Source organism: Pleurodeles waltl, chromosome 1_2 (assembly GCF_031143425.1).
Source record: "Pleurodeles waltl isolate 20211129_DDA chromosome 1_2, aPleWal1.hap1.20221129, whole genome shotgun sequence".
Lineage (NCBI taxonomy): Eukaryota > Metazoa > Chordata > Amphibia > Caudata > Salamandridae > Pleurodeles > Pleurodeles waltl.
In genome coordinates, this window is record NC_090437.1 from 1,282,536,018 (window position 1) to 1,282,559,036 (window position 23,019).

The 23,019-nt window shown below is 44.6% G+C and overlaps 1 protein-coding gene across 2 annotated transcripts in view; it reads right to left on the bottom strand.

Moving 5' to 3' along the window:
- The window catches only part of SLC4A11 (solute carrier family 4 member 11), a 759,568-nt gene that overhangs the window by 374,392 nt on the left and 362,157 nt on the right, over nt 1-23,019 (bottom strand). For both annotated transcript variants that reach the window (XM_069204998.1, XM_069204991.1), the window contains exons 7-8: nt 18,439-18,562; nt 14,817-15,017 (exon numbers count right to left, since the gene is read on the bottom strand). In XM_069204998.1, coding sequence (XP_069061099.1) covers nt 14,817-15,017; nt 18,439-18,562 — 325 coding nt within the window. The remainder of the gene's footprint in view (nt 1-14,816; nt 15,018-18,438; nt 18,563-23,019) is intronic.

The window sequence follows — 23,019 nt, forward strand, 5'->3', positions numbered from 1 at the left end:
TCCTTGAAAGGCTTATGGGGATCATACTAGGGTACAGGATTTTCTGCCAGGTTTAGTCACAATTTCTCGAGTGGCTACTGCACTTCCTAATGCCCAGTCAAGACTGGCATTTCTCATTTCATATCTAGGTGGAGATGCAGCAGCATGGGCTAAGCCATTAAAGAAAAAAAGCACCCAATTTTGAATAGTTGATCAAGATTTAAGACCAAGCTTGACAACATCTTTGATAGAAGAATGATAACCAGATTGACAGACAGAATTATTAGAGCTCAATCAAAGCAGTAAGGACTTTATTACGTACCTGACATGTCAAACATTTTGGCTGCTGAGACAAATCAGACAGAAGAGAGATGAGCTGCTTTATAAATTCAGGGACTCAAACATGATTTGAAAGATTTACTATCCCAAACTGACTGGTAGATGTACAGATCTAATCAATCTGACCTTGCGACTAGATCACTTTTTGGCAGATAGAAAATACAAACACTGATGTTGAAAAGGTGTTTAAAGTGTGAGAAAACATTTCTCCTTCTACAGAAGGAATTGGACCAGTGGACGTTGCAGGTGTTAAGGGCCCTACACATAAAGAGGCTTAAGAATCCAGACAAAAGAATGGATATTGTCTTTACTGTAGTAAGAAACTGCATTTCACCAAAGAGTTTAGTTATTGTCCAAAGGTAAACTTGCAGATAACTAGACTCAAACTAGGTTTGAGTCAGGATCATAAAGTTGCTAGTATTGTACAAAGAGAAGCTCTACATTTAACAATGCATATTAGACTTCAATTGCCTGAAAAGTTGTTCATTAAGGCAGACACCACTGAAGATTCTGGGGCATCTGTGAATTTGATTGAAAATTCTATTTCGAACTAGGATTACTTATAAAGATGAACAAAAAGGCCTGAGACAGTTAAGGCTGTTGATGGAACAATGCTAATAGAAGGTCCTATCCCCAAGCAAACATTGCCAGTAATTAATTTGATGTGGTGAGGACCACAACTATCATCAGCAAGAAATTCACATCAATATAGTTAATTCTCCATAGCTTAAGTACATTTTGGGCATAGAGGTGTCACTGGATAGGTGGACCGCTTCGCCACCTAAAATTGTCCTGAAGAGTCCACTCCCTTGTGACCACATCAGGAAATGATGGCTATAGCCAGCAAAAACAGACATTGGTATATAAGACTCCGAACAGTACAGTAGTTCCCATTTACATTTCATGTTTTACTTATTCTTGAATTCCTTATGAGTATTTGATTTTTTTCAGGATGTTTTGTTCCTGCAATTTTTTATGCATTACATTACTTACACTGTGTACTGAGGTGAAAGCTGCCTCTAGATGAGTGGGTGGGCCACAAATCGGAGCTGTGTAATTTACGTGAATGTGTTGGACTTGCCATTTTCTGCAGGGTCACTCCCAAACGTTTTGCCTTCACTCTTTCAGTTTCTGAACCCGTTTTTGGTGCCATTTAGCACTCTATGCACTTTACAACTGCTAACCAGTGCTGAAGTGCTTTGCTCTCTCCTTTAAACATGGTAAAACTGACTTACACCCAAATGGCATATTTAATTTACGTATAAGTCCCTAGTAAAGTGGTACAACATATACTCAGGGGCTGTTAATGAAATACCAGTTAGCCTGCGGCACTTGTTGTGCCACCCACTTTAGTCCTTTTTAAACATGTCTCAGGCCTGCCACTGCAGCATGTGAAGTCAAATTGCAATTTCAACCTGGCAGAATAAAACTTACCAGGCCTAAACCTTTGTTTTTAATACATATAAGTCACCCTGAAGGTAGGCCCGAAAGAGCCCATAATGCAGGGTGCAGTGTATTTAAAGAGTAAGACATGTACTTTCAAGTTTTACATGTCCTTATAGTTAAAAACCCTTACATTTGTTTTTCACTACTACAAGGCCTATCTTTCCCTTAGGATAATAATGGGATTACCTTATTTATTTTAGTAAGTGTTAACAGATACAATTCATATTTGGTATCAAACAAATTGCCATTTAAAATCCAAGATTTCAGACAGTAAAAAAAAAAAAAATTATGGTGTAGGCAGGATGCATCATCCGGAATAGACGAGTGGGGGTGAGCTGTCACCTACCACACTTGCACTTCAAAGGAACTGCCTCAACACACTCAAAGGACTTCACACTAGGCTACTGTCACCTCAGACCCCTTGGAGCCAGGGTAGGGGAAGAAGGAAATTCCAGAACCAGATATTGTGTGGGGGGGTCTGAAAAGTTGTCCAATTTAAAAAGGAACACTGGGCCTGCTCCCTTCATCCCAGGTTACTTGAGTGATTCAAAAGGTTAGTTGGCTGACCTCCTGTCTGAGCTACAAGGACCCCAACAAGCTCCAGAAGCCTCCTTGCAACAGCTTAGCTGACCTGCTGCACTGGACTTGCAACTGGACCTGCGGCCTCTTCTGGAGTGAGTTCCTAATCCCCAAGAGATACATCCCCAGGTTCTGGGCCCTTGGATGGCATCAGAGCTCCTCCTGTGAAGAAAAGGAGCAATCCTGATGTGTTATGCTCTTTGTGACTGCGAACTAGCCAGTTGGGACCTAAACCTTGGTGCCCGTGCCGATCAACACAAAGCTCCAGTGAACACTATCCTCACACTAAAGCGACCACCAGCTAAGAAAGACAACAGGATATCTGCACTTCATACTAGGGCATCAACAACCTGCAGTGAAAGCCAATGTGAAGCTTCAGTAATGACTTTGTGATGCCCGATAGTACCATTGCGCTACAGTGATTACCATCCACAATGTTCTTAAACCTTGCGGCCCCCTTTAGCGTAAAGGGGCAACAGCTCAGACCGAATTCTACACAGAGAAGGAAAAACTCCTAAGGATCTGGTTTTCGATGTGGATCAAAATTTCATCTTGTGTCTTTTAAAGAGTGTCCTACCTATTAGCAAACAGTGTGCCAAATGTGGTGTCACTGGGCAGTTCACCAGAGTTTGTAGTATGGTTAACAAGTCAATAGGTTGCTGATGAAGCTAAAGATGGAATGACCAGTAAGGACAATTTAGTTATGTATCTACATGTGCATGAGGATGATTATTCTAAGTCCAAAGATCCTATTGAGAACTTTTGCATAGAGGATGTGTGGATTTAATTGTTGACAAATTCTGTACCAAAGATTACAATTATTTCCAGAAACATGCTACAACAAAAAAAAATTACGGACTGATATATGTCCTCCTGATAAATCCTCAGAGTTATGCTGGGGAAAATAAGGAGGAAAAAAATCGATCTTGAGGATTATTTCCAAGAGCTAGGAGTTAGGTTTTTGGTCCATTTCGCGTGTTAGTGACACTGCATTTGTTAGTATTAATGGACCATTGTTCTAAATAGATAGAAATGCGTTTTTGAAAGATCCCAACATGAAGAGAGTAACTAATTGCCTGACAGGTCTTCACATGGGAATGTACTCCTAGTAAATTGCCTGGCAATGCTATGCAATTCCCTTCACCAGAACATACTTTGGTATTGAAGACCAGAGATGCAGCATGTATCACCCACAGGGCAACGGTGTGGGGGAAGCATCAACAGGTTATTGATGAAGATGTTCAGTAACGAGAGAAACACAAATACAGGATGCAATACGCTCCCTGCTGTGGACATACATAAATATTGGGCACATCTTAACAGGGATTTTGCTTTTCAAAGCACTAAGGGAAAGAGAACCTTCGGTTATGTCAAGACCTGTGTCATATATGGTATTAAATTAAAGTGAAACAAATTTGTGAGCGAGTAAGTGTCAGCGGCTTTAAGTGTTAACGATTTGGAGAGAAGGAATAAACAGAACCTCAAATGTGTCAAAAATACCATGATGAATGAGAACATTTGCATAAAATATACTTGTAATGTGAAAACAAGAATTGCAGTATGGTAATTACACTATAGTCATGGATGTGAAAGAATGTGGCGAAAGTGGTGAAAGGGCAATGCTGTGATCTAGAATGGGTAGCCAAAGTAAGGAGTGGTACTTCACCCAGTTGTGAGAATTTGTGGTGGAACAAGGAAAGAGGCCTCCAAGGATGTATGTAAAGCCATGAACTGAGAGGTTTGAAATTCATTAGGGGACGCTGCCAAGGAAATTTAATGATTATGTTGTGTACACATAATATGCTTGTAAAGATTTTTAGATGATGTTTGCCTGATTTTGTTTTTGTGGATTTCTTTTATCCCGTAACATTACTTGTTTTGCTATTTGTGCTTTAACAGTGTCATTCCTATTAACACATACTTTCTTGGCCTTTGCATTTTTGTGATGGGTTGTTTGATGCAGACGGGAGGGAGATTTGTTAAATCTGGAGTTATTACAGTAGTGGTAATTGCATGCGTCACCATCATATGTCATGAATGGATTCAACAATCTGGAAATATTGCCATTTGGCTGCTGCGAGTTGAACAGTGACTTGTGAGGGAGCCACTTAATGACAACGGTGTTGATTCCAATCACCATTCTCTTTATGTATTAAATTAAAAAAAAAAAAACATTTGTCTCTGGAAGGGCTATCTTGAGATAGACTATGTTTTTAGTATTTTCAATAGAGTTTCCCCACTGAATAGGTGTTCGCAGGATCTCATACAGGAGCTGTCCAAAGCTTAGGAAGTTTTGTAGGAAAGTGCCATCTTTCTAGCATAGTTATTCCCACGTTTTACCTGATCTCAGTGTGCTTAGACCATAGTTCACTGGGATCCTGCTTATCAGGCCCCCGGTGTCTGTGCTCTCTTCTCTAAATGTGGTTGCTGGTAAACATTTTACACAGCCAATTGGCATACTGGTGCACCTATGCAAGTCCCAAGTAGATGGCACTTGGGTACCGAGTGCACTGGTACACCAAAGGTCCCCCATAGGCTGTAGCATGTATTGTGCCACCCATAAGGACCCATGCATCCTTTCACCACAAATATAAGGCTTGCCTTATATCCTGGTCACTGTACTTAGATACTAAGGGGGTCATTTTGAACACGGTGGTGTTTACCGCCGTGCTCATGCTGACGGTCATTTCGCTGACCGCCATCCCCCTCTCGAGGGCTTGCAGTGCTGCCCTGTTGGATAATGATTTCCACCATCGTTAGGCTGCCTGTCAGTGGTAGCCTGGTGGTGATGGAAGGCCGCTTGTGGCAGTCCCCACAGCCTTCATTATTTGGCAGCTGAGACTGCCATGTCAGTGGCGGTCATTACCGCCGCCACCGGCATGCCAGTCTCAGCCACCAATGTTCATAATGAGGGCCTAAGCCACCCCTCTGGTAGGCCTCTCAGCCCAAGGACAGGGTGCATGTCCCTAAGTGTGAGGGTACCCCTTACGGAGCCCCTACAGACCCCAGGCCCCCTTTCCTGGACTCTAAGTGCAGGGAAAGCCATCTCAAAAGTATGTAGTGGACACTGGTCAACACAAGTGGTCCAACTACATAATGGCTTCTCTGAACCTAGGCATTTTTGGTATCAAACATGTTGGAATCAAGCAACTGCGCCAATTCCAGTACTAGTTGCAGGATACCAAGTACTCTGGGGGTTCCTTAGAGGACCCCCCCTTCCCCACAGTTCTGCCTGTGTAGCCTTACAGGGTCTGCCGACGACCACAGACTCTGACCTGCCCTCCTGCTGGTGAGCCTAGCAGTTCAGGCAAGGGAGAGGTGTGACCACCTCTCCCTTTAAAATAAGTGTTGCTGGTTTGGGGTGGCCTCTGAGTGCCACCCAACTACTTTGAAGGGCACACTGTTATGCCCTCCTGCAAAACAAAGGATTGCGTGCAAGGAAGAGGGGTGACCACCTCCCACCTTGTATTAGGTGTCTAATGGGTGGGGATGTCTCTGAGAACCACCAGACTACTTTGAAGGGCACATTTGGTGCCCTCCTTGCATAATCTGGTTTGTACCAGTTCAGGAACCTTGGTTCCTGCTCTGGCACGAAATTGCACAAAGCACGAGGAAGTGCCCACACCCCTCCCTGTTAGATCCCTCCCCTTGGGAGGTGCACAGAGCTCTGCCAAGTGGCCACTTGAATCTGCCATCTTGGAAACGAGATAGGCAGAGGTCCCTGGGAGCACCCGACTGGTTGGGGCAGTTAGATGTCATCGCTGACCCCCTCTGATAGGTGGGTCACCTCAGAGTGACTATTCCCCTTTCAGGGTTACTTAAGGGCCCCCCATGGATGGGTCCTCAGAATTGTCGAGCAAGACTACAAAGAACTCTCTGCAAGACATCTTCTGCTCCTGGCCTCTAGAACCGCTGGTGGTCAGCGTTGGAACCTAAACACATCTGCTTCTGGGGGGGGGAAGGCTTCCACTGCAACACTGTTTCTCCAGATCCTGCAAGAATCCAACAACATCCAAGGCTGTGTATCCTCCAAGGTCACAAGGACTGTTTGTACCAGGAAGCACAAACGAATCTCCCTTGGAATGAAGGAGTCACTCCCATACATCCGCAGGCACCTCAAGACATCAACCGGCTGGTGGAGCCTGCTGTTCCATGGACATTGAAAAGCTCTGTTTCACAGGTGGTGGGTCTGTGGCTTCCTTTAGGTCCGGCTTGTCTTCTGACCAACTTGGGACACTGTGGGCCACTGCTCCTGCCACTGAACTGGAACCCTTGTGCACTGCGACTGTTGCACTTGACATTTCCTCCAGGAGATCTTCAGGTGCCAAGAAGCCTGCCTTCCAGCACTCTGCAACTCTATGATCAGCCCCTGTCCTACAACTCCTGCGATGTAGGACTTCTGTTTTGTTGTGCTGCTGAGGCCTCCTTGTGACTCCATGTCCATCGCCTGTGGGTCACTATTGGGGGCTCCAATTACTTTTGCTGACCCTCCTGCGTGCAGAGAGACAGCTGAACTCCCCCTCAAGGGTAGAGACTCCTAGACCTTGCTGGTCCCCAAAACTCTGCAAATTCCTCTTCAGCTCCTGCTTGCATTTGCCAGTGCTTGTTGATGACCTGGCTTGTCATTGACCCTCCTGCAATCCTGAGGGACAGCCCGTAGGCGACTCCTGGGAGCTTCTGCAGCTCCTGGAACCCAGAGCTGGACTTCTTCCTCCCCCAACTTGCAAGAACTTTACCTCTATAGGGTGGGCATTGCTACCTGCACCACCTTGGCACCTCCAAGGGTGCTGGACTCTGTCCCCTTCCTTGTCAGGTCTCCTCCACCTCTGGAATCCGTCCTTGGGTTCCACCGGCCTGGTCCACGGGTCATGACAGCAGCTGGACAATCTGAGGCTTCCACCGACTTCTGAGAGAGCCCCTTCTACTCTCTGCATCTGTGTCCCCCTAGTGTAGGTACTCTTGGCTCTTGAGTGTCTTTCCAACATTCTGGGGCACTCTCCAACTTTCCCCTTGTCTGTTGGTTCCCTTGTGGTTCACTGGGAAGGGTCCTAAATCCCACAAACTCCAACCACTACTCTGAATTAACCCATGGGAGGACTGGGTGGGTAAGGATTAGTTACTTACCTGTAAATCCTAGTTCTCTTCCAGGGGTATCCTCATCAAAGTCATAAACATTGAATATTCCCGCCCTTGTGCGGGGACCCCGGAGCATATATATATAAAATACATACATATTATCATGTGTAAAACAGCAATGCAGGCTATAATCATAAATAGGCTAAAATGCTTTATTTCTATGCAAGTTTTTTTTTTTTTTTTTTTTTATATTATAAAATCACAAATAGATCATAAATATCTACCTAAGCCCCAAAAACTGGACTTAGGGAAGTAAACAGCAGTAAATATCAGAGAAAAATAGAAAAAACCACATTGAAAAACAATGAAGCATTCTTAGCCAATAGGCTGCATGCAGGTTAACACAGGAGAACCATAAAAACTTTGGCACCGTGCCTTTAAGACCCTGAGCACCTCCAGTATCCCACCATGCCTCAGGGGTGAAGGGAAGGTGACAGTTGGTTCACAGTTAGGTCAGTACTTTTTTACGGTGACAATCTGTGTAACTGATCAGAAAGATAATCTGTCCTGCACTTCTAGGAGACTTAAGTCCGGGGAGGAGGGTGGGTTGTTTATGACTTTGATGAGGATACCCCTGGAAGAGAACTAGGATTTACAGGTAAGTAACTAATCCTTCTCTTCCAGGGGATCCTCATCAATAGTCATAAACATTGAATAGATTAGCAAGCCCATCCCTAAACTCTGCGGACTGTCCGAAAGAAGTGCAGGAAAGAATACATATTCATGCAAATAGATTTCTAAGAGAGGCCTGCCCCACCTGGGCATCCGCTCTTGCATCCGAGTCTAAACAGTAATGCTTAGTAAAGGTATGCACAGACTTCCATGTAGCAGCCTTACAAATCTCGGAAATTGGTACATTGTTAAGGAGGGCAGCAGTAGCCGCTTTTCCCCTTGTGGAATGCGCTTTTGGCCTAGCCAGTAATTGCTTATTAGCCAGTTGGTAAGTGTTAACAATACAAGACACAATCCATCTTGATATCGTTCGTTTAGACGCTGCCTCTCCTGTTCTTAAATGACCATAATTCAGAAACAAATGGTTAGAATGTCTAATCGGTTTTGTTTTGTCCAAATAGAATTTCAGCACTCTTTTTAAGTCTAAAGAATGCAATGCTTTCTCAGCCGGAGTCTCCGGATTGGGAAAGAAAGTCGGTAAAGATATAGTCTGATTGATATGGAATTCTGACACCACCTTCGGAAGGAAAGATGGGTGAGTTCGCAGAACCACTCTATTATCGTGAAAAACCGTGTACGGTTCTCTGCAAGACAGAGCCTGAATTTCGCTGACCCTCCTCGCTGAAGTAATGGCCACCAAAAAAGCCGTCTTCCACGTAAGGTGCTGTAAAGAGGCCTTGTGGATAGGTTCAAAGGGAGGGCCCATAAGTTTTGACAGGACTACATTCAGTTCCCATGGAGGAGAAGGTCTCCGAATGGGAGGAAAAACCTTTTTCAAGCCTTCTAAAAAATCCTTGACTACAGGTATCGTAAAGAAGGATTCCTGAGAAGGCGACTTACGATACGCTGTAATTGCAGACAAATGAACCTTAATAGAAGATACCTGCAGACCAGACTTCGCCAGATGAAGTAAATAGGATAGTAAGACGTCCTCCTGAGCTCGTATGGGATTTATACCTTGTTGAGAGCACCAGATGTAAAATCTCTTCCACTTAAAAGCGTAAGAACGCCGCGTGGAAGGTCGCTTTGACTCTTTCAAGATGCTCATGCACTCCTGTGAGAGCCCTAGGTGCCCATACTGTAGGAATTCAGGAGCCATGCTGTCAAGCTCAGAGAGGGAAGGTTGGGATGTAGGATTCTGCCTTCCATTCTGCTCAGGAGATCCGGTCTGCACGGCAACCTCCTGTGAGGTCTTTCCGATAAGTTGAGTAGGTCCGTGTACCAGAATTGGCGGGGCCATTGTGGCGCTATCAGAATCATTCTGGTTCTGGAGTTGTAAAATTTGTTGATTACTGCCGGTATGAGGGGAATCGGTGGAAAGGCGTAGAGAAATGTCCCTGACCAGTTGATCAACAGGGCATTCCCTTGAGATCCCGGACGGCAGAACCTGGACGCGAAGTCTGGGCATTTCTTGTTTGTTTCATCTGCAAAGAGATCCAACTGAGGTCGACCCCATTGACCGAAGATGTCCTCGACGACTTCGTCGTGTAGCACCCAGTCGTGCGCGTCTTCCAGATGTCTGCTCAGGAAATCTGCCTCTACGTTTTGCTGACCTGGCAGGTGTACCGCTGTGATGGACATTCCCCTGGCCAGGAGCCAATGCCATATCGTTTGGGATTCTCGAGACAGAGGTAGTGATCTTGTTCCCCCCTGTTTGTTCAGGTAATACATTGTGGTTATATTGTCTGTCTGAATTAGGATAGATTTCCCCTGAACCAATGGAGAGAAAGATTTGAGAGCCAGATGGACTGCTCTGAGTTCCAGTAGATTTATGTGATAGTTCTTTTCCTTGTCGGACCACAGACCCTGAGCTTGGAAGGAACCCAGATGAGCACCCCAACCCTGAAGAGACACATCCGTTACCAGAGTGTCGGCTGGAATTGTCTGGTGAAACGGAGAACCTATCGACAGGTGAGGTCTGTGCATCCACCATTGTAGTGATTGAAAAGCCACTGCTGGTAGTCGAACTCTGTCCTCCCAGTGACCAGTCTTTTGGCTCCAATTGTTCTCTAATGCCTCCTGAAGGGGCCTCATGCGTAGCCTGGCATTCGTGACAATGAAGATGCATGAAGCCATGGAGCCCAGAAGCGATGTCACCTGACGAGCTGTAGGTGCATCGGCTGTTAATAGATGTTGACACTTCCTGTGGATTGATAAAAGTCGTTCCTCCGAAGGATACACTCTTTGGAGCTCTGTGTTTAGTATCGCTCCCAGGTAGTGGAGGTTTTGTGTTGGAATCAAGGTTGACTTGTCGTGGTTGATTTGAAGACCTAGAGACTCGAAAGTTCTTAGAACGATATCTCAATGTTTTCTCGCCTGATCCGGAGATGAGGCCTTCACTAGCCAGTCGTCCAGGTAGGGGTAGACGAATATTTTTTGTCTTCGAAGGTGTGCCGCTACCACTGCTACACATTTTGAAAAGACTCGGGGTGCAGACTTCAGGCCGAATGGAAGGACTCTGAATTGGTAGTGCTGTGACGCTATCTGGAAACGTAAAAATTTCCGATGTTTGGTTGCTATTGGGATGTGAAAATATGCATCCTGTAGGTCGATGGAGCACATCCAGTCTCCCTGATGCAGTTGCGGGACAATCTGGTGAAGGGCTAGCATCCTGAACTTTTGTTTTCTTATGTACTTGTTCAGGAGCCGTAAGTCCAGAATTGGTCTGAAGAGGCCCTGTTGACCTTTTTTCGCCACCAGAAAGTAACGGGAGTACACCCCTTTTCCTTTTTGTGCCGGAGGAACCTTTTCTACAGCTTTCTTTTGTAGGAGTGCGAGAACTTCCTTGCGTAGCAGGCTGAGATGAGAAGGAAAACACCTTGCTGGCGGCAAGTGTGGAGGAGGTTTTTTGAAAAGGAGAGAATAGCCATGTTCGACAATATTGAGCACCCATTTGTCTTTTGTGATTGAGTGCCACTCGCGAAGATGATGCGTAACACTTCCCCCCACCGGAGTGGTGCACAGTGCTGAGGGAAGCAATGCCTCATTGCTTTGATGGTGTCTTTGCTGTAGACTGTTGAGGTCTACTTGACCCTCTGTCTCTTGTGGGTCTGCGTGCCTGAAACAGGGGACGTCCCTGTCGTTGTTGTGGCCTTTGAGACCAGTGAGGGGTTTGAACCCTCTGCTGAAATGGTCGTCTGTCATACGGCCTGTACCTCCGCCTGAAGTCTTTTTTACGTTCCAGGCCCACTGCCCTCATCGTGTCGACTTCCGTTTTCATTCGGGCCATCTCTTCATCCGCGTGGGTACCGAACAACGAACTCCCGCTGAATGGGAGGTTCAAAATGCGCTGCTGTGCTTCCTGTTTCAGACCCGTGAGCCGTAGCCAGGAAGACCTCCTAGCGCAGATTCCGTGCGCATACCCATGCGCAGCCAAATCCGCCCCGTCCGCCGCCGCGCTGATGACCTGGTTAGATACTAGGCCCCCTTCCTGCAAGATTTCCTGGAAGTCCTGTCTATCTTCCCTGGGCAACTTTTCTGTAAATCTGTGGAGTGAGTCCCACAGAGAGCGGTCATATCTGCCCAGAAGTGCTGAGGCGCTGGAGACCTTCATAGCAGATGCCGCCGTACCGCACATCTTTCTCCCCAGAGAGTCTAGGTGTCTGCTCTCCTTATCCGGGGGGACTGTGGAAGATGATGCCACAGAGTGTGTTTTTCTGGCTGCGGCTAAGATCACAGAGTCCGGTGGCGGATCCTTCCGCAGGAATAAAGGATCTTGTTCCGGAGCTTTGTATTTCTTTTGAATCCTAGCCGGGGCAGACTTGAGAGTGGCTGGAGACAGAAAAGTGTCCATAGTCGGTTGCAGCAAACCCGGTACTAGTGGCAGCAGTTTTCTCGAGACTGATCTGTGTTGTAGGGTCTCAAAGATAACTGAGGATGAGGTGGCCGGCTCCGGTACCTCAATATTTAGCTTCTGCGCTCCCCTTAGAAGAACCTCATTAAAAGTGGTGATATCATCCACCGGGGAAATCCTAGCAGGTGGAGAATCTGTGAGTGTGGGGGAGTAGCGCCCCACAGACGATCCTGAAGAAGACCAAGAAGGTGATCTTCTGCGTGGTGTTCGTGACCTGGTTCTCCTTCGGGAACGGGACCTGCTCCGAGAGGCTGTAGCAGAGTGTGCAGGTCTTGTGGTCGGCTGACGAGAAGCAGAACGAGCCCGTCCTGCTCTAGCTGTAGGCGATGGCGTTCTCGGTAATGAGGCAGTAGGAGAATACATCCTCGAGTATTGTGAGTCCGGGGATGCTGTGATGGGAGAAACATGCCCCGATGCTCTGGAATGGGATGATGCACTCCTTATAGAGACCACCGGTGAGGGAGCTTTGTCCGCTGGCTCTACTGCCTGTGACACAGCTGAAGGTTGTGTCGACGTCGATTGCATCCTCGACGTCGAAGGTTGCGATGGCTGGTCTGCTCTCGACGTCGAAGGTCTTGACGTCGGAGGCCTTGCCGTCGAGTGTCTTGACGCCGATCGCCTATCGCGGGACCTGGACCTACTCGCCGTCGTGTGTCTCGACGTTGAGTGGCGAGTGGTCGACGGCGGATGTTCATGCCGTCGAGGTGTTTTTGGTGTCGTGTCCTTCGACGCCAAGGGGTGAGACGTTCTCAACGGCGAACGGGAGCGCCGGAGATGACTCGACGCCGAACGGCGGCCTGCCGTCGACGGAGATGTACCCCTGTGTCCATGCTTCGACGTTTTGTCCCTCGACGTCGCTCTGGTCGCCGTCGACGGCGATGTATGCCGGTGAGACGGTGGTGCCGATGACGTCGATGGAGAACAAACAGGTACAATCCTACCTGTCGACGTCGATCGGGCCATTCCTTCTGCTGTAGGTCTGGGAAGTGAAGAGGATGTTGACTTTTTCCTCTCCTGAAGCCCATGTAGCCTGATCTTCTCTCTGTCTTTGAGAGTCCTCCTTGACATGTTCTTACAATACTTGCAGGTGTCAGGACAGTGACTCTGTGGCAGGCAGACAATACACAGAGAGTGTGGGTCTGACTGGGCTTTCTTCTTCCCACAAGAGGGACATTTTACAAAAAGAGATGGCATTTTTCTGTCAGAAAAAAACCTTCCTAGCTCAGACAAAGATGTTACTTGTCGAGTGAAAAGTGAAAAAACGCTTTTTTTTAAAGAATTTTTCTGAGGAAAACTCAGAAAAACTGAGAGCTCAATGCTCCAGGATCCTCTCAGAAGAAGCCGGAAAAAAGAACTGACCTAACTGTGAACCAACTGTCACCTTCCCTTCACCCCTGAGGCATGGTGGGATACTGGAGGTGCTCAGGGTGTTAAAGGCACGGTGCCAAAGTTTTTATGGTTCTCCTGTGTTAACCTGCATGCAGCCTATTGGCTAAGAATGCTTCATTGTTTTTCAATGTGGTTTTTTCTATTTTTCTCTGATATTTACTGCTGTTTACTTCCCTAAGTCCAGTTTTTGGGGCTTAGGTAGATATTTATGATCTATTTGTGATTTTATAATATAAAATAAAAAAAATAAAAAACTTGCATAGAAATAAAGCATTTTAGCCTATTTATGATTATAGCCTGCATTGCTGTTTTACACATGATAATATGTATGTATTTTATATATATATGCTCCGGGGTCCCCGCACAAGGGCGGGAATATTCAATGTTTATGACTTTGATGAGGATTCCCCTGGAAGAGAACTACCTTGCACTTGGCTGCTGGGTACACTAACCGTACTTACCTCTAGTGTTTCTAACTCCAGCCCCTAGCTAACTACCACACCTACCATTTCGCATTCCACTTCCTTAGTATATGGTTTGGCCTCCCCATAGGGCCCTGCACATTTTATGGTATTTCTGTTGGTTGTTTTGTGTATGTATTGTGTGTAGATATCTCCAAAGGGAGATAGATATACCAACACTAGTCTAGTAGTAGTGATGTAATAAAGAATCCTTTATTTTTGCAACACTGGTGTGGTTTTTGTGAATACGTTACAGCCCGACTACTGTAATATTGCAAGTTGTTTACACTCCTCCTGTATACGTTTCAGCTGCTCACCTCAGCTACCCCTAGAGAACGTTTTCTCTCTGGACACCTATTCACTATAACTAAGGGTTGCCTGGCCCCAGTGTAGGGTGCCATACTATAGGTGTACACCATAAGCTGAGCCAGCATCCTACAGTTCTGATGAAAATCATTTCACAAAGGACAAACAGCACTCCCACAATACATTTCAAGCACATTAGATGTGTTAATCTGTATTAAGGATGTGAGAAACTGAAGGATTTTCCTCCTCAATTTTGTCACTATTTTCCTCAAACCTTACAAAGAACTTGGAAGTCTGCAAAGTTTTTGAAAAAATAAATAACAGGACAAGATTTTAGATATAACTAGGTATGCAGTTTAAAAGCAAAGCCATAGTAAAGAAACAGTTCAATATTAATCATGTTTTCACATTTCTATCATGCTGAAAAATTCTCAAGCAAAACTGGATGAAGGTGGTAAAGTTAGCAAAATGCTTAACTTCGAAGGATGAATGTATAATGTTATTCACATTTTTGATACTTCTTAGCAATTTAAAAGTGTTGTGCATAATATTTAAACATAGTAAAGAAGGCAAGAGTAACTACTAAGCCTTTATTTTGTACTGTCTAATGTAGCTTCATCAAGTAAGAAATTGTAAATGAGGAATATAATACCTACCTTGAGAGGCTTTTGATTTTGCACTTTATGACTTTCATTCAGAAGTGAGGGACCCTGATTAGTCAGCAAATGACGCTGATGTACTAATGCTTCCTTAAATTCTTCTTCTGTTTTGGTTTCAAGAAGTTTCTGACGGAACGCAATGTCCGAAAATATCGTTGCAAAGGTGCGACCAACTTCAGTTGCAGTTTTAGTGCTTTTCTGAAAAGAGAAAACAAACTTGAAGGACCCTTCAGTTTTCATACATTAACCTTTTTCTGCATATTTACCTTATTAAAATACATAATGGGTACTCAAAGAGGGATAGTTTACATCCATCTTGTGTATGGCACAGGAAGTAGAAATATAAAAATAATGTTTCCTAAAGTAATTAGGTTATTTTAGTCCTCTCTCACCATTAAAACATATGATCATTTCCATTTTCAATTAATTGCAACTTGTATAAGGTTGGTCGTCAAGGTCTGTAACGAGGCAGAAGTGCTAAAGAATAGACTTAAAAGGGCCCAGATCTATTACTAGTGGTTCTGATTGATGTAAGCTATTTCAACTATCGTTAATCTCCTGTCAAACAGTAGTACACATAATGCTTCACACTTGGGCATTCAGTTAGCTCAATGAGATTTCCAGAGAAGGGAGAGTCATACTTGTAGCTTAAGGCTTTGCTACTTAAAACATATGGAGAAGCAGCGACATTCACAATACAATTATTTCAATTAACAAAATATATGTTAGTACTACTGAATGTAGCTTCTAATGTCTTGGCAGGCGATGTACCCTGTGATCTGTTTGGTTAATGATAGAGAAGACGTTTGCTGATAAAATACATTGCATATTTTATTTTCTATAGTATTGTGCAGCGTATTCAGTGATTTATGGGATATAAATAGGAAATGCAAGGCAAGTTGGAAGAAAATGAGTTACTTACCTGTAATTTCAGTTCTCCTGTATTGGTATATTTCATATAGTCACATGCTTGAATCACTCCCTTTGAAGTGGGAGTCCCATGGTACCCTAACATAGCAGTCCCTATCATCATAGGCCTAGTGGCAATGAGCAGTGTCTTTAATAATGTATGTCCGTATTAAAAGGACTAAACTGGAACAATGACCAATCAGGCGATAGCATCATCTAGAACACTCCCAAGAGAGGCAGAATCCCTCAGATTGTCAAGCACAAGTTTAATGAGTACTTATGCGCTATGAGGGTAGCCTCTCAGTGGAGGAGAGTGGGTCACATGTGAATCTATGAAAAATACTGCAGAAGGCTTTGTTAAGTAGGCAAGGGTAAGTTAACTTGCTTCCCAGAACAGGAAGGCCATAATGTTTGGGAACACTCACAAATGTAAATGTTTGTGAGTTTTCACTATAGTTATTTCTGCCGATCCCAAAGTTGAAACAGCTGGAATTTTACTTGTCAGGAGCAAATCAATTTTCAGGTTGGGATTTGGAAAGGAACATCCCAAAAACTGGTAGGGTTTTAGAAGAGGTTATTCATTTTGAAACTTATCTTCTCATATAAAGGGAGAAACCGTAAACTAGTGCAATTGCGTCAATGTGATACATGTCCCCATCTGTAAATGTATACTACCTACAGGCACGTGGGAATGTTTCAGCATCTCAACAAATAAAATATCACCAACAGGTACACTGGAATGTCGGTCACAGCTTTCCAAGAATAGAAATGAAATTTGTTTTAGAACCGATGACTGTATAGCAGAACGACCCTCAGTTCTCAGAAAGTTTCAACATCTCAGGCACTCCCAAAAGGTTTAAAGGTGAATGTGCCAGGTCCTTTGCTTTGGCTAAGGACCCTGAAGGTCCACTGTCTTTAGAGATGGCCCATGGGAGCTGCAAGTAAGCTTCTACATCCTCCTGACATGTCACAATCTTAAAGGTAAGAGATTTTGGAAGTCAAGACTTTACAACCACAAGCTCGACATTTGACAAAGAGCAGTTTTGTTGGTTAGCATAAAGTCTTGGAAGAGACGGAATAAAGAGAAAAATATCTCTCTATATTACGTGGAATAGATAATTGACCTAAGATATTAAGAGAAATATATAAATATGCGAAAACAGTGCAACATAAACGTAAGCCTAGAGGCACATCTGTGCTAAGAAATCCAAGCTCCACTGAAGAAGAAAACTACTGCTTTGACTAATATAACCTTCCATTCAAGCACCTGCCAATCGTCTAAGAAAGTAGTAACATTCTCTGACAGTTATGCACCATATACTGCCTTATTTTCCCTTTGACAGCAATTCAAATGAGTTATCAGCCCTATCTCTTCCAATATCATAGAAAACGTGAACCTTGTTACACATCACTGGGTCTGAACACTTCCACCAACTCCAGTCGACATACTAAGGAACTTGGACATTAGCCACAACACAATCTAATCAAAGGATAATTAAATTGTCAATCACAAATGAACATGAGATGCCTTTGACAGTCCTTTAAGGTGGTGTTTCTCCAGGGGCAATCAAGCTAGTCTTAACTCTGCTATTACACTCCCAATAGTTTGATAATTATTGAGCTGAGGATATTAAATGACAGATTAATGGTCTCACTGGGTAGGACATGTTTTAATTCCTGAAAATTGGAAATGTTCTAGTTGGCCACTGAAACATGTCTACTTCGAAACGAATGCTGCTTTGCCCTCTGCTGATTACAGTTAGTGTAGTAATTATTTTACAGCATTTCGTCAATTTTCAACATTGTGAATGGTATGCAGTTACGCACAATCAGCATGCAATTTTAGTAGGTTTTTAGACAGCACCAAAGTTAACAGCCTCAAGAAACAGTGCCAACTATGTACTAAGTTGTAGGTGGCGCATCAGCCTCAGGTGCATTGGGATGAGGGGTATTTTCAATCTTCTCTTAAGCTGAGGAGCCAGTTAGCCTTCTTCTTGGTTCTACAGGTTTAGGGACACAATGGTAACATCAGAAGATATAGAATGATAGCTGCATACCGCTCTTAGTCTTAAAAATTGGAAGCTAATGTGAACTCATTAAGGAAAAAAACAAGAAAATGCAGTCTTCTACAAGGTAGATTTCTTGTGAAGATGTTTGTAAAAATGAAATAATTCCAGTTTAAACTGCGTTTCAAATTTACACTCTGGTGCAAGATGTTATAACAATTTGTGATGATGAAAGGTATTTTGAATGAAGATTTAACGGATGTTTTCAACTTATTATATGTATGAGAATTTGGCTCTATAGATCTGTCTCTATAAACTACTTTAGATTAAGATTATAGTCCACAGCTATACAATGCTCTTTTTTTGTTATTGTGGTTGCATGTTTTCCGGTTTTACTGTTACTGTGCTGGCTTCTGTTGATTAGGTTTCATGTTATTAAGCATAAGATAAGTGAGGGGCCAATTTCCTTAATCCTAATCAAATACTGTAAATAGATTTGTCACAGTTGTAGCAGGTTGTAACTGTGCAACATATGCCCTTCGGTTTGTACTGCAACAGGTAAAAGATAAATCATTTTACTATAGTAAGCCTTGCATATTTACTGCATTATAACTTGAATCCTAAAAGTCCCCAAGATGCAATTCGGCACAAGAACGTTGAAATAATTAAAATATATGCATATATATATATAATAAAAAGTTTACCATTTTAGGGGGAGCCAGGACTAATATGACAAATCTCACTTCACAGGAGTTCTCACCCCAGTTCTGAGGCCTTTCCAATCGACTGATGCAAACATGACGTCGCTGAAGTGCTTTTATAGTGCAACTGTCAAAATACAATAAAACATCAGCTTAGTAATTGCATATTCGTTTTATGGTATATTTATATAAACTATACTCAGGACCACAGTTCTGAATAATAACAAGATGCCAAAAAAATTTTTTTTGAGATTGCTGTAATGACAAGGTTTCATGTCCGATATTAGACGTAAGCAAATCATTTAGTTGCCTACCATGGGAGTAATCATAATGCAGCTTATAGCCTGAAAAAAACACGTAACGGTAATAGTAATTAAGAGGTACTGTATCTTCCTAAAATACATAAAAATACGTCTCTCCTCTCGTGTGAAAGATCCAGTAACCACTTTTCTTAACAGAAATACCTTGAAAATGGTCTTGGGTAGAAAACATTTAATGAAAGAGGGAAAAAAAAAATCTCTTTGAGCAGCAGGCCGCTGCAGAATGCCAGAATGCAGTGATGCGAAGGATGGCCTCATTTGTGAGGAGCAAGTTGAAATAAAGGTCTTAAGCCCATCTTTCTTTGCTGGCAAGGAGAGAGGGCTACTGTCAAACTAACAAAGCTGTCTAGGATGTAAAATTAGGACTGAAAGTAAATACCATGGCATTCTCCACGGTGACCAAAATTAATAGCAAACAGTACTGAAGAGAAAATCAGGTTCATTGTCATTACAGGACAAGGAGGAAGGCAGATTAGTTAGGACCACGAAAAAAAGTGAAAATATTTCATCAACACAGCCATCTACTTAGATAAAGATGTTCTTGGTGGTAGTAAAATAGAGCTAGAAAAACCTCATGCACACAATACACATACATACATACATAAAGCCAAACATACAGTGCCCTTTTGGTTGCCTCTACACCTTAAGCCATTGTCTGTTAACATTTTTTAGAGGTTGTCAGCTTGGCATGGTTACCCCCTAACTGTTTGCCTTTGCTGATGCTAAGTTTTGATTGAAAGTGTGCTGGGACTCTGCTAACCAGCCCCCATCACCAGTGTTCTTTCCCTAAACGGTACCTTTGCTTCCACAACTGGCACAGCCCTGGCACTGAGATAAGTCCGTTGTAACTGGTACCCCTGGTACCAGGGGCCCTGATGCCTGGGAAGGTCTCGAAGGGCTGTAGAAGGTCTTATGCCACCCTGGGGACTCCTCACTCAGCACATGCACACTGCCTCACTGCTTGTGTGTACTGGTGGGGAGAAAATGACTAAGTCGACATGGACCTCCCCTCAGAGTGGCATGCCAACCTCACACTGCCAGTGGCATAGGTAAGTCACCCCTCTAGCAGGCCTTACAGCCCTAAGGCAGGGTGCACTATACCACAGGTGAGGGCATGTGTGCATGAGCACTATGCCCCTACAGTGTCTAAGCAAAACCTTAGACATTGTAAGTGCAGGGTCGCCATAAGAGTATATGGTCTGGGAGTTTGTCAAACATGAACTCCACAGCACCATAATGGCTACACTGAAAACTGGGAAGTTTGGTATCAAACTTCTCAGCACAATAAACGCACACTGATGCCAGTGTGCAATTTATTGTAACATACACCCAGAGGGCATCTTAGAGATGCCCCCTGAATACCAATCCGACTTCTAGTGTAGGCTGACCAGTTTCTGCCAGCCTGCCACACACCAGACATGTTGCTGGCCACATGGGGAGAGTGCCTTTGTCACTCTGTGGCCAAGAACAAAGCCTGTACTGGGTGGAGGCGCTTTTCACCACCCCCTGCAGGAACTAACACCTGGCGGTGAGCCTCAAAGGCTTACCCCTTTTGTTACAGCGCCCCAGGGCATCCCAGCTAGTGGAGATGCCTGCCCCTCCAGCCACTGCCGCCACTTTTGGCAGCAAGGCTGAAGTAGATAATGAGAAAAACAAGGAGAAGTCAACCCACCAGTCAGGACAGCCCCTAAGGTGTCCAGAGCTGAGGTGAACCCTGCCTTTAGAAATCCTCCATCTTAAGTTTGGAGAATTCCCCCAATAGGATTAGGGATGTGCACAGCTCCCCACAGGGAGGAGGCACAAAGAGGGTGTAGCCGCCCTCAAGGACAGTAGCCGTTGGCTAATGCCCTCCCAGACCTAAACACACCCCTAAATTCAGTATTTAGGGGCACCCCAGAATCTAGGCAATCAGATTCCTACAACCTGAAGAAACAAGGAGGACTGCTGACCTACAAACCTGCAGAGAATACTGAAGACAACTACTGCTTTGACCCCAGCCCTACCAGCCTGTCACCGGACTTAAAAACCTGCAACCAGCGATGCATCAGACAGGGACCAGCTACCTCTGAAGCCTCAGAGGACTGCCCTGGACTAAAGGACCAAGAAACTCCAGTGAGCAGCAGCTCTGCTCAACACCAGCAACTTCTTTGCAACAAAGCAACTGTTCAAAGACTTCACGTTTCCTACCCAATGCCCCCGGCTTGAGATCCAGAGAACAAACACCATAGGGAGGACTCCCCAGCAACTGCGAGCCCGTGAGTAGCCTGAGACGACCCCCCTGAGCCCCACAGCGACGCCTGCAGAGAGAATCCAGAGGCTCCCCCGGACAGCGACTGCCTGTAACAAGGGGCCCGGCACCTGGATCCAGCACTGCACCCGCAGCCCCCAGGACCTGAAGGAACCGAACCTCAGCGCAGAAGTGACCCCCAGGCGACCCTCTGCCTAGCCCAGATGGTGGTTGTCCCGAGAAGCCCCCCGTGCCTGCCTGCACCGCTAGAGGGACCCCCGGGTCCCTCCATTGATTCCTATCTGAATCCAGACGCCTGCTTTGCACACTGCACCCGGCCGCCCCTGTGCTGACGAGGGTGTGTTTTGTGTGCCTACTTGTGTCCCCTCCCCCAGGACGCGGGTACTTACCTGCTGGCAGACTGGAACCAGAGTACCCGTGTTCTCCATAGGTGCCTATGTGTTTTGGGCACCTCTTTGACCTCTGCACCTGATATCTGCCCTGAGCTGATGGTGTGGTAACTTTGGGGTTGCCTTGAACCCCCCAACGGTGGGCTGCCTATGCCCAGGAACTGAGACTTGTAAGTGTCTGTCTTACCCCACAAACTAATACTTACCTCCCCCCAGGAACTGATGATTTTTGCAGTGTGTACACTTTTAAAATAGCTTACTGCCATTTTAACAAAGACTGTATATGATATTGCTTTTATTCAAAGTTCCTAACTTACCTGTGTGAAGTACCTTGCATTTTATGTGTTTACTTCAAATCTTGAACCTGTGGTTCTTAAAATAAGCTAAGAAAATATATTTTTCTATATAAAAACCTAGTGGTCTGGAGTAAGTCTTTGAGTGTATATTCCTCATTTATTGCTTGTGTGTGTACAACAAATGCTTAACACTACCCTCTGATAAGCTTACTGCTCGACCACACTACCACAAAATAGAGCATTAGAATTATCTAATTTTGCAACTATCTTACCTTTGAAGGGGAACCTTTGGACTCTGTGCACACTATTTCTTACTTTGAAATAGTATATACAGAGCCAACTTCCTACAATGACCTTTTATGGAAGGTTTCTCTGCGGTAAGCTACCTACCGTTCTATCCCTCAATGTCAGTCAAGAAATATGCTCCTGAAAAACATTGCACTGAAAGATAAAATAAAACCAACACTGTTAGAAACTGGGTCTCTAGTTTACAAATGTATACACCCTTGTCCAAGTAGGAACCACAACCCTAGTCAGGGTAAAATCACAACACAATCCAAATTATACTGTGCTCACCCTCTGGCAGCTTGGCACAGAGCAGGCAGACAGGCTTAACTTAGAAGGCAATGTGTAAAGTATATATGCAATAACAGTGAAAACACCACAAAAATACACCACACAGGTTTAGAAAAACAGATATTTATCTGAATAAAATATGATAAAAACTACAAAAATTCAGTATGCACAAGTTGAGATCACTTTTGAAAGATTTAAAAGAGTCAATCCTTATAAATCAGTGGTTGTATCCTGTTAACAGGACCTGGCATGCATCAAAATAACTAGGCACAGGGCCGCAGAAGAGGTGATGCGTTGAAAGGTAAGGGGCTGCATCAGATTTCCCACCTCAGTGTTTTACACCCTGCATTTCCTTGATTTCCAGAAGTGCAGCCTTGGTTCCTCACTGCGATACGGGGATATTTTGACACCCGGGAATGATGCACTGAAAATCCTCGATACACTGGCAAAAAGGAGCAGGTGCTTTGTTGATCCGGTAGGCAATGAGGTGAATTTTCAGCTGCATGGCAGGCAGTACATCAATTTTCCTATGCAGGGATTTTTTTTCTCTGGTGTGAAGTCTTTGTAGCACTGAAACTTCAAAACAGGAGGCACTTGTGGAGAAGGTAGTGTCCTTCCAGGAGAATCAGAGAACAGCAGACAGCAGGGCCGCAAGCAGGGCGGCACTCCTCAGTAACAGTCCAGATGAACCCTTTGGGCAGCCAGGCAGTCCCTCTGACAGAGTCCAGGTGTAGATCCAGAAGTGTCTGATTTGG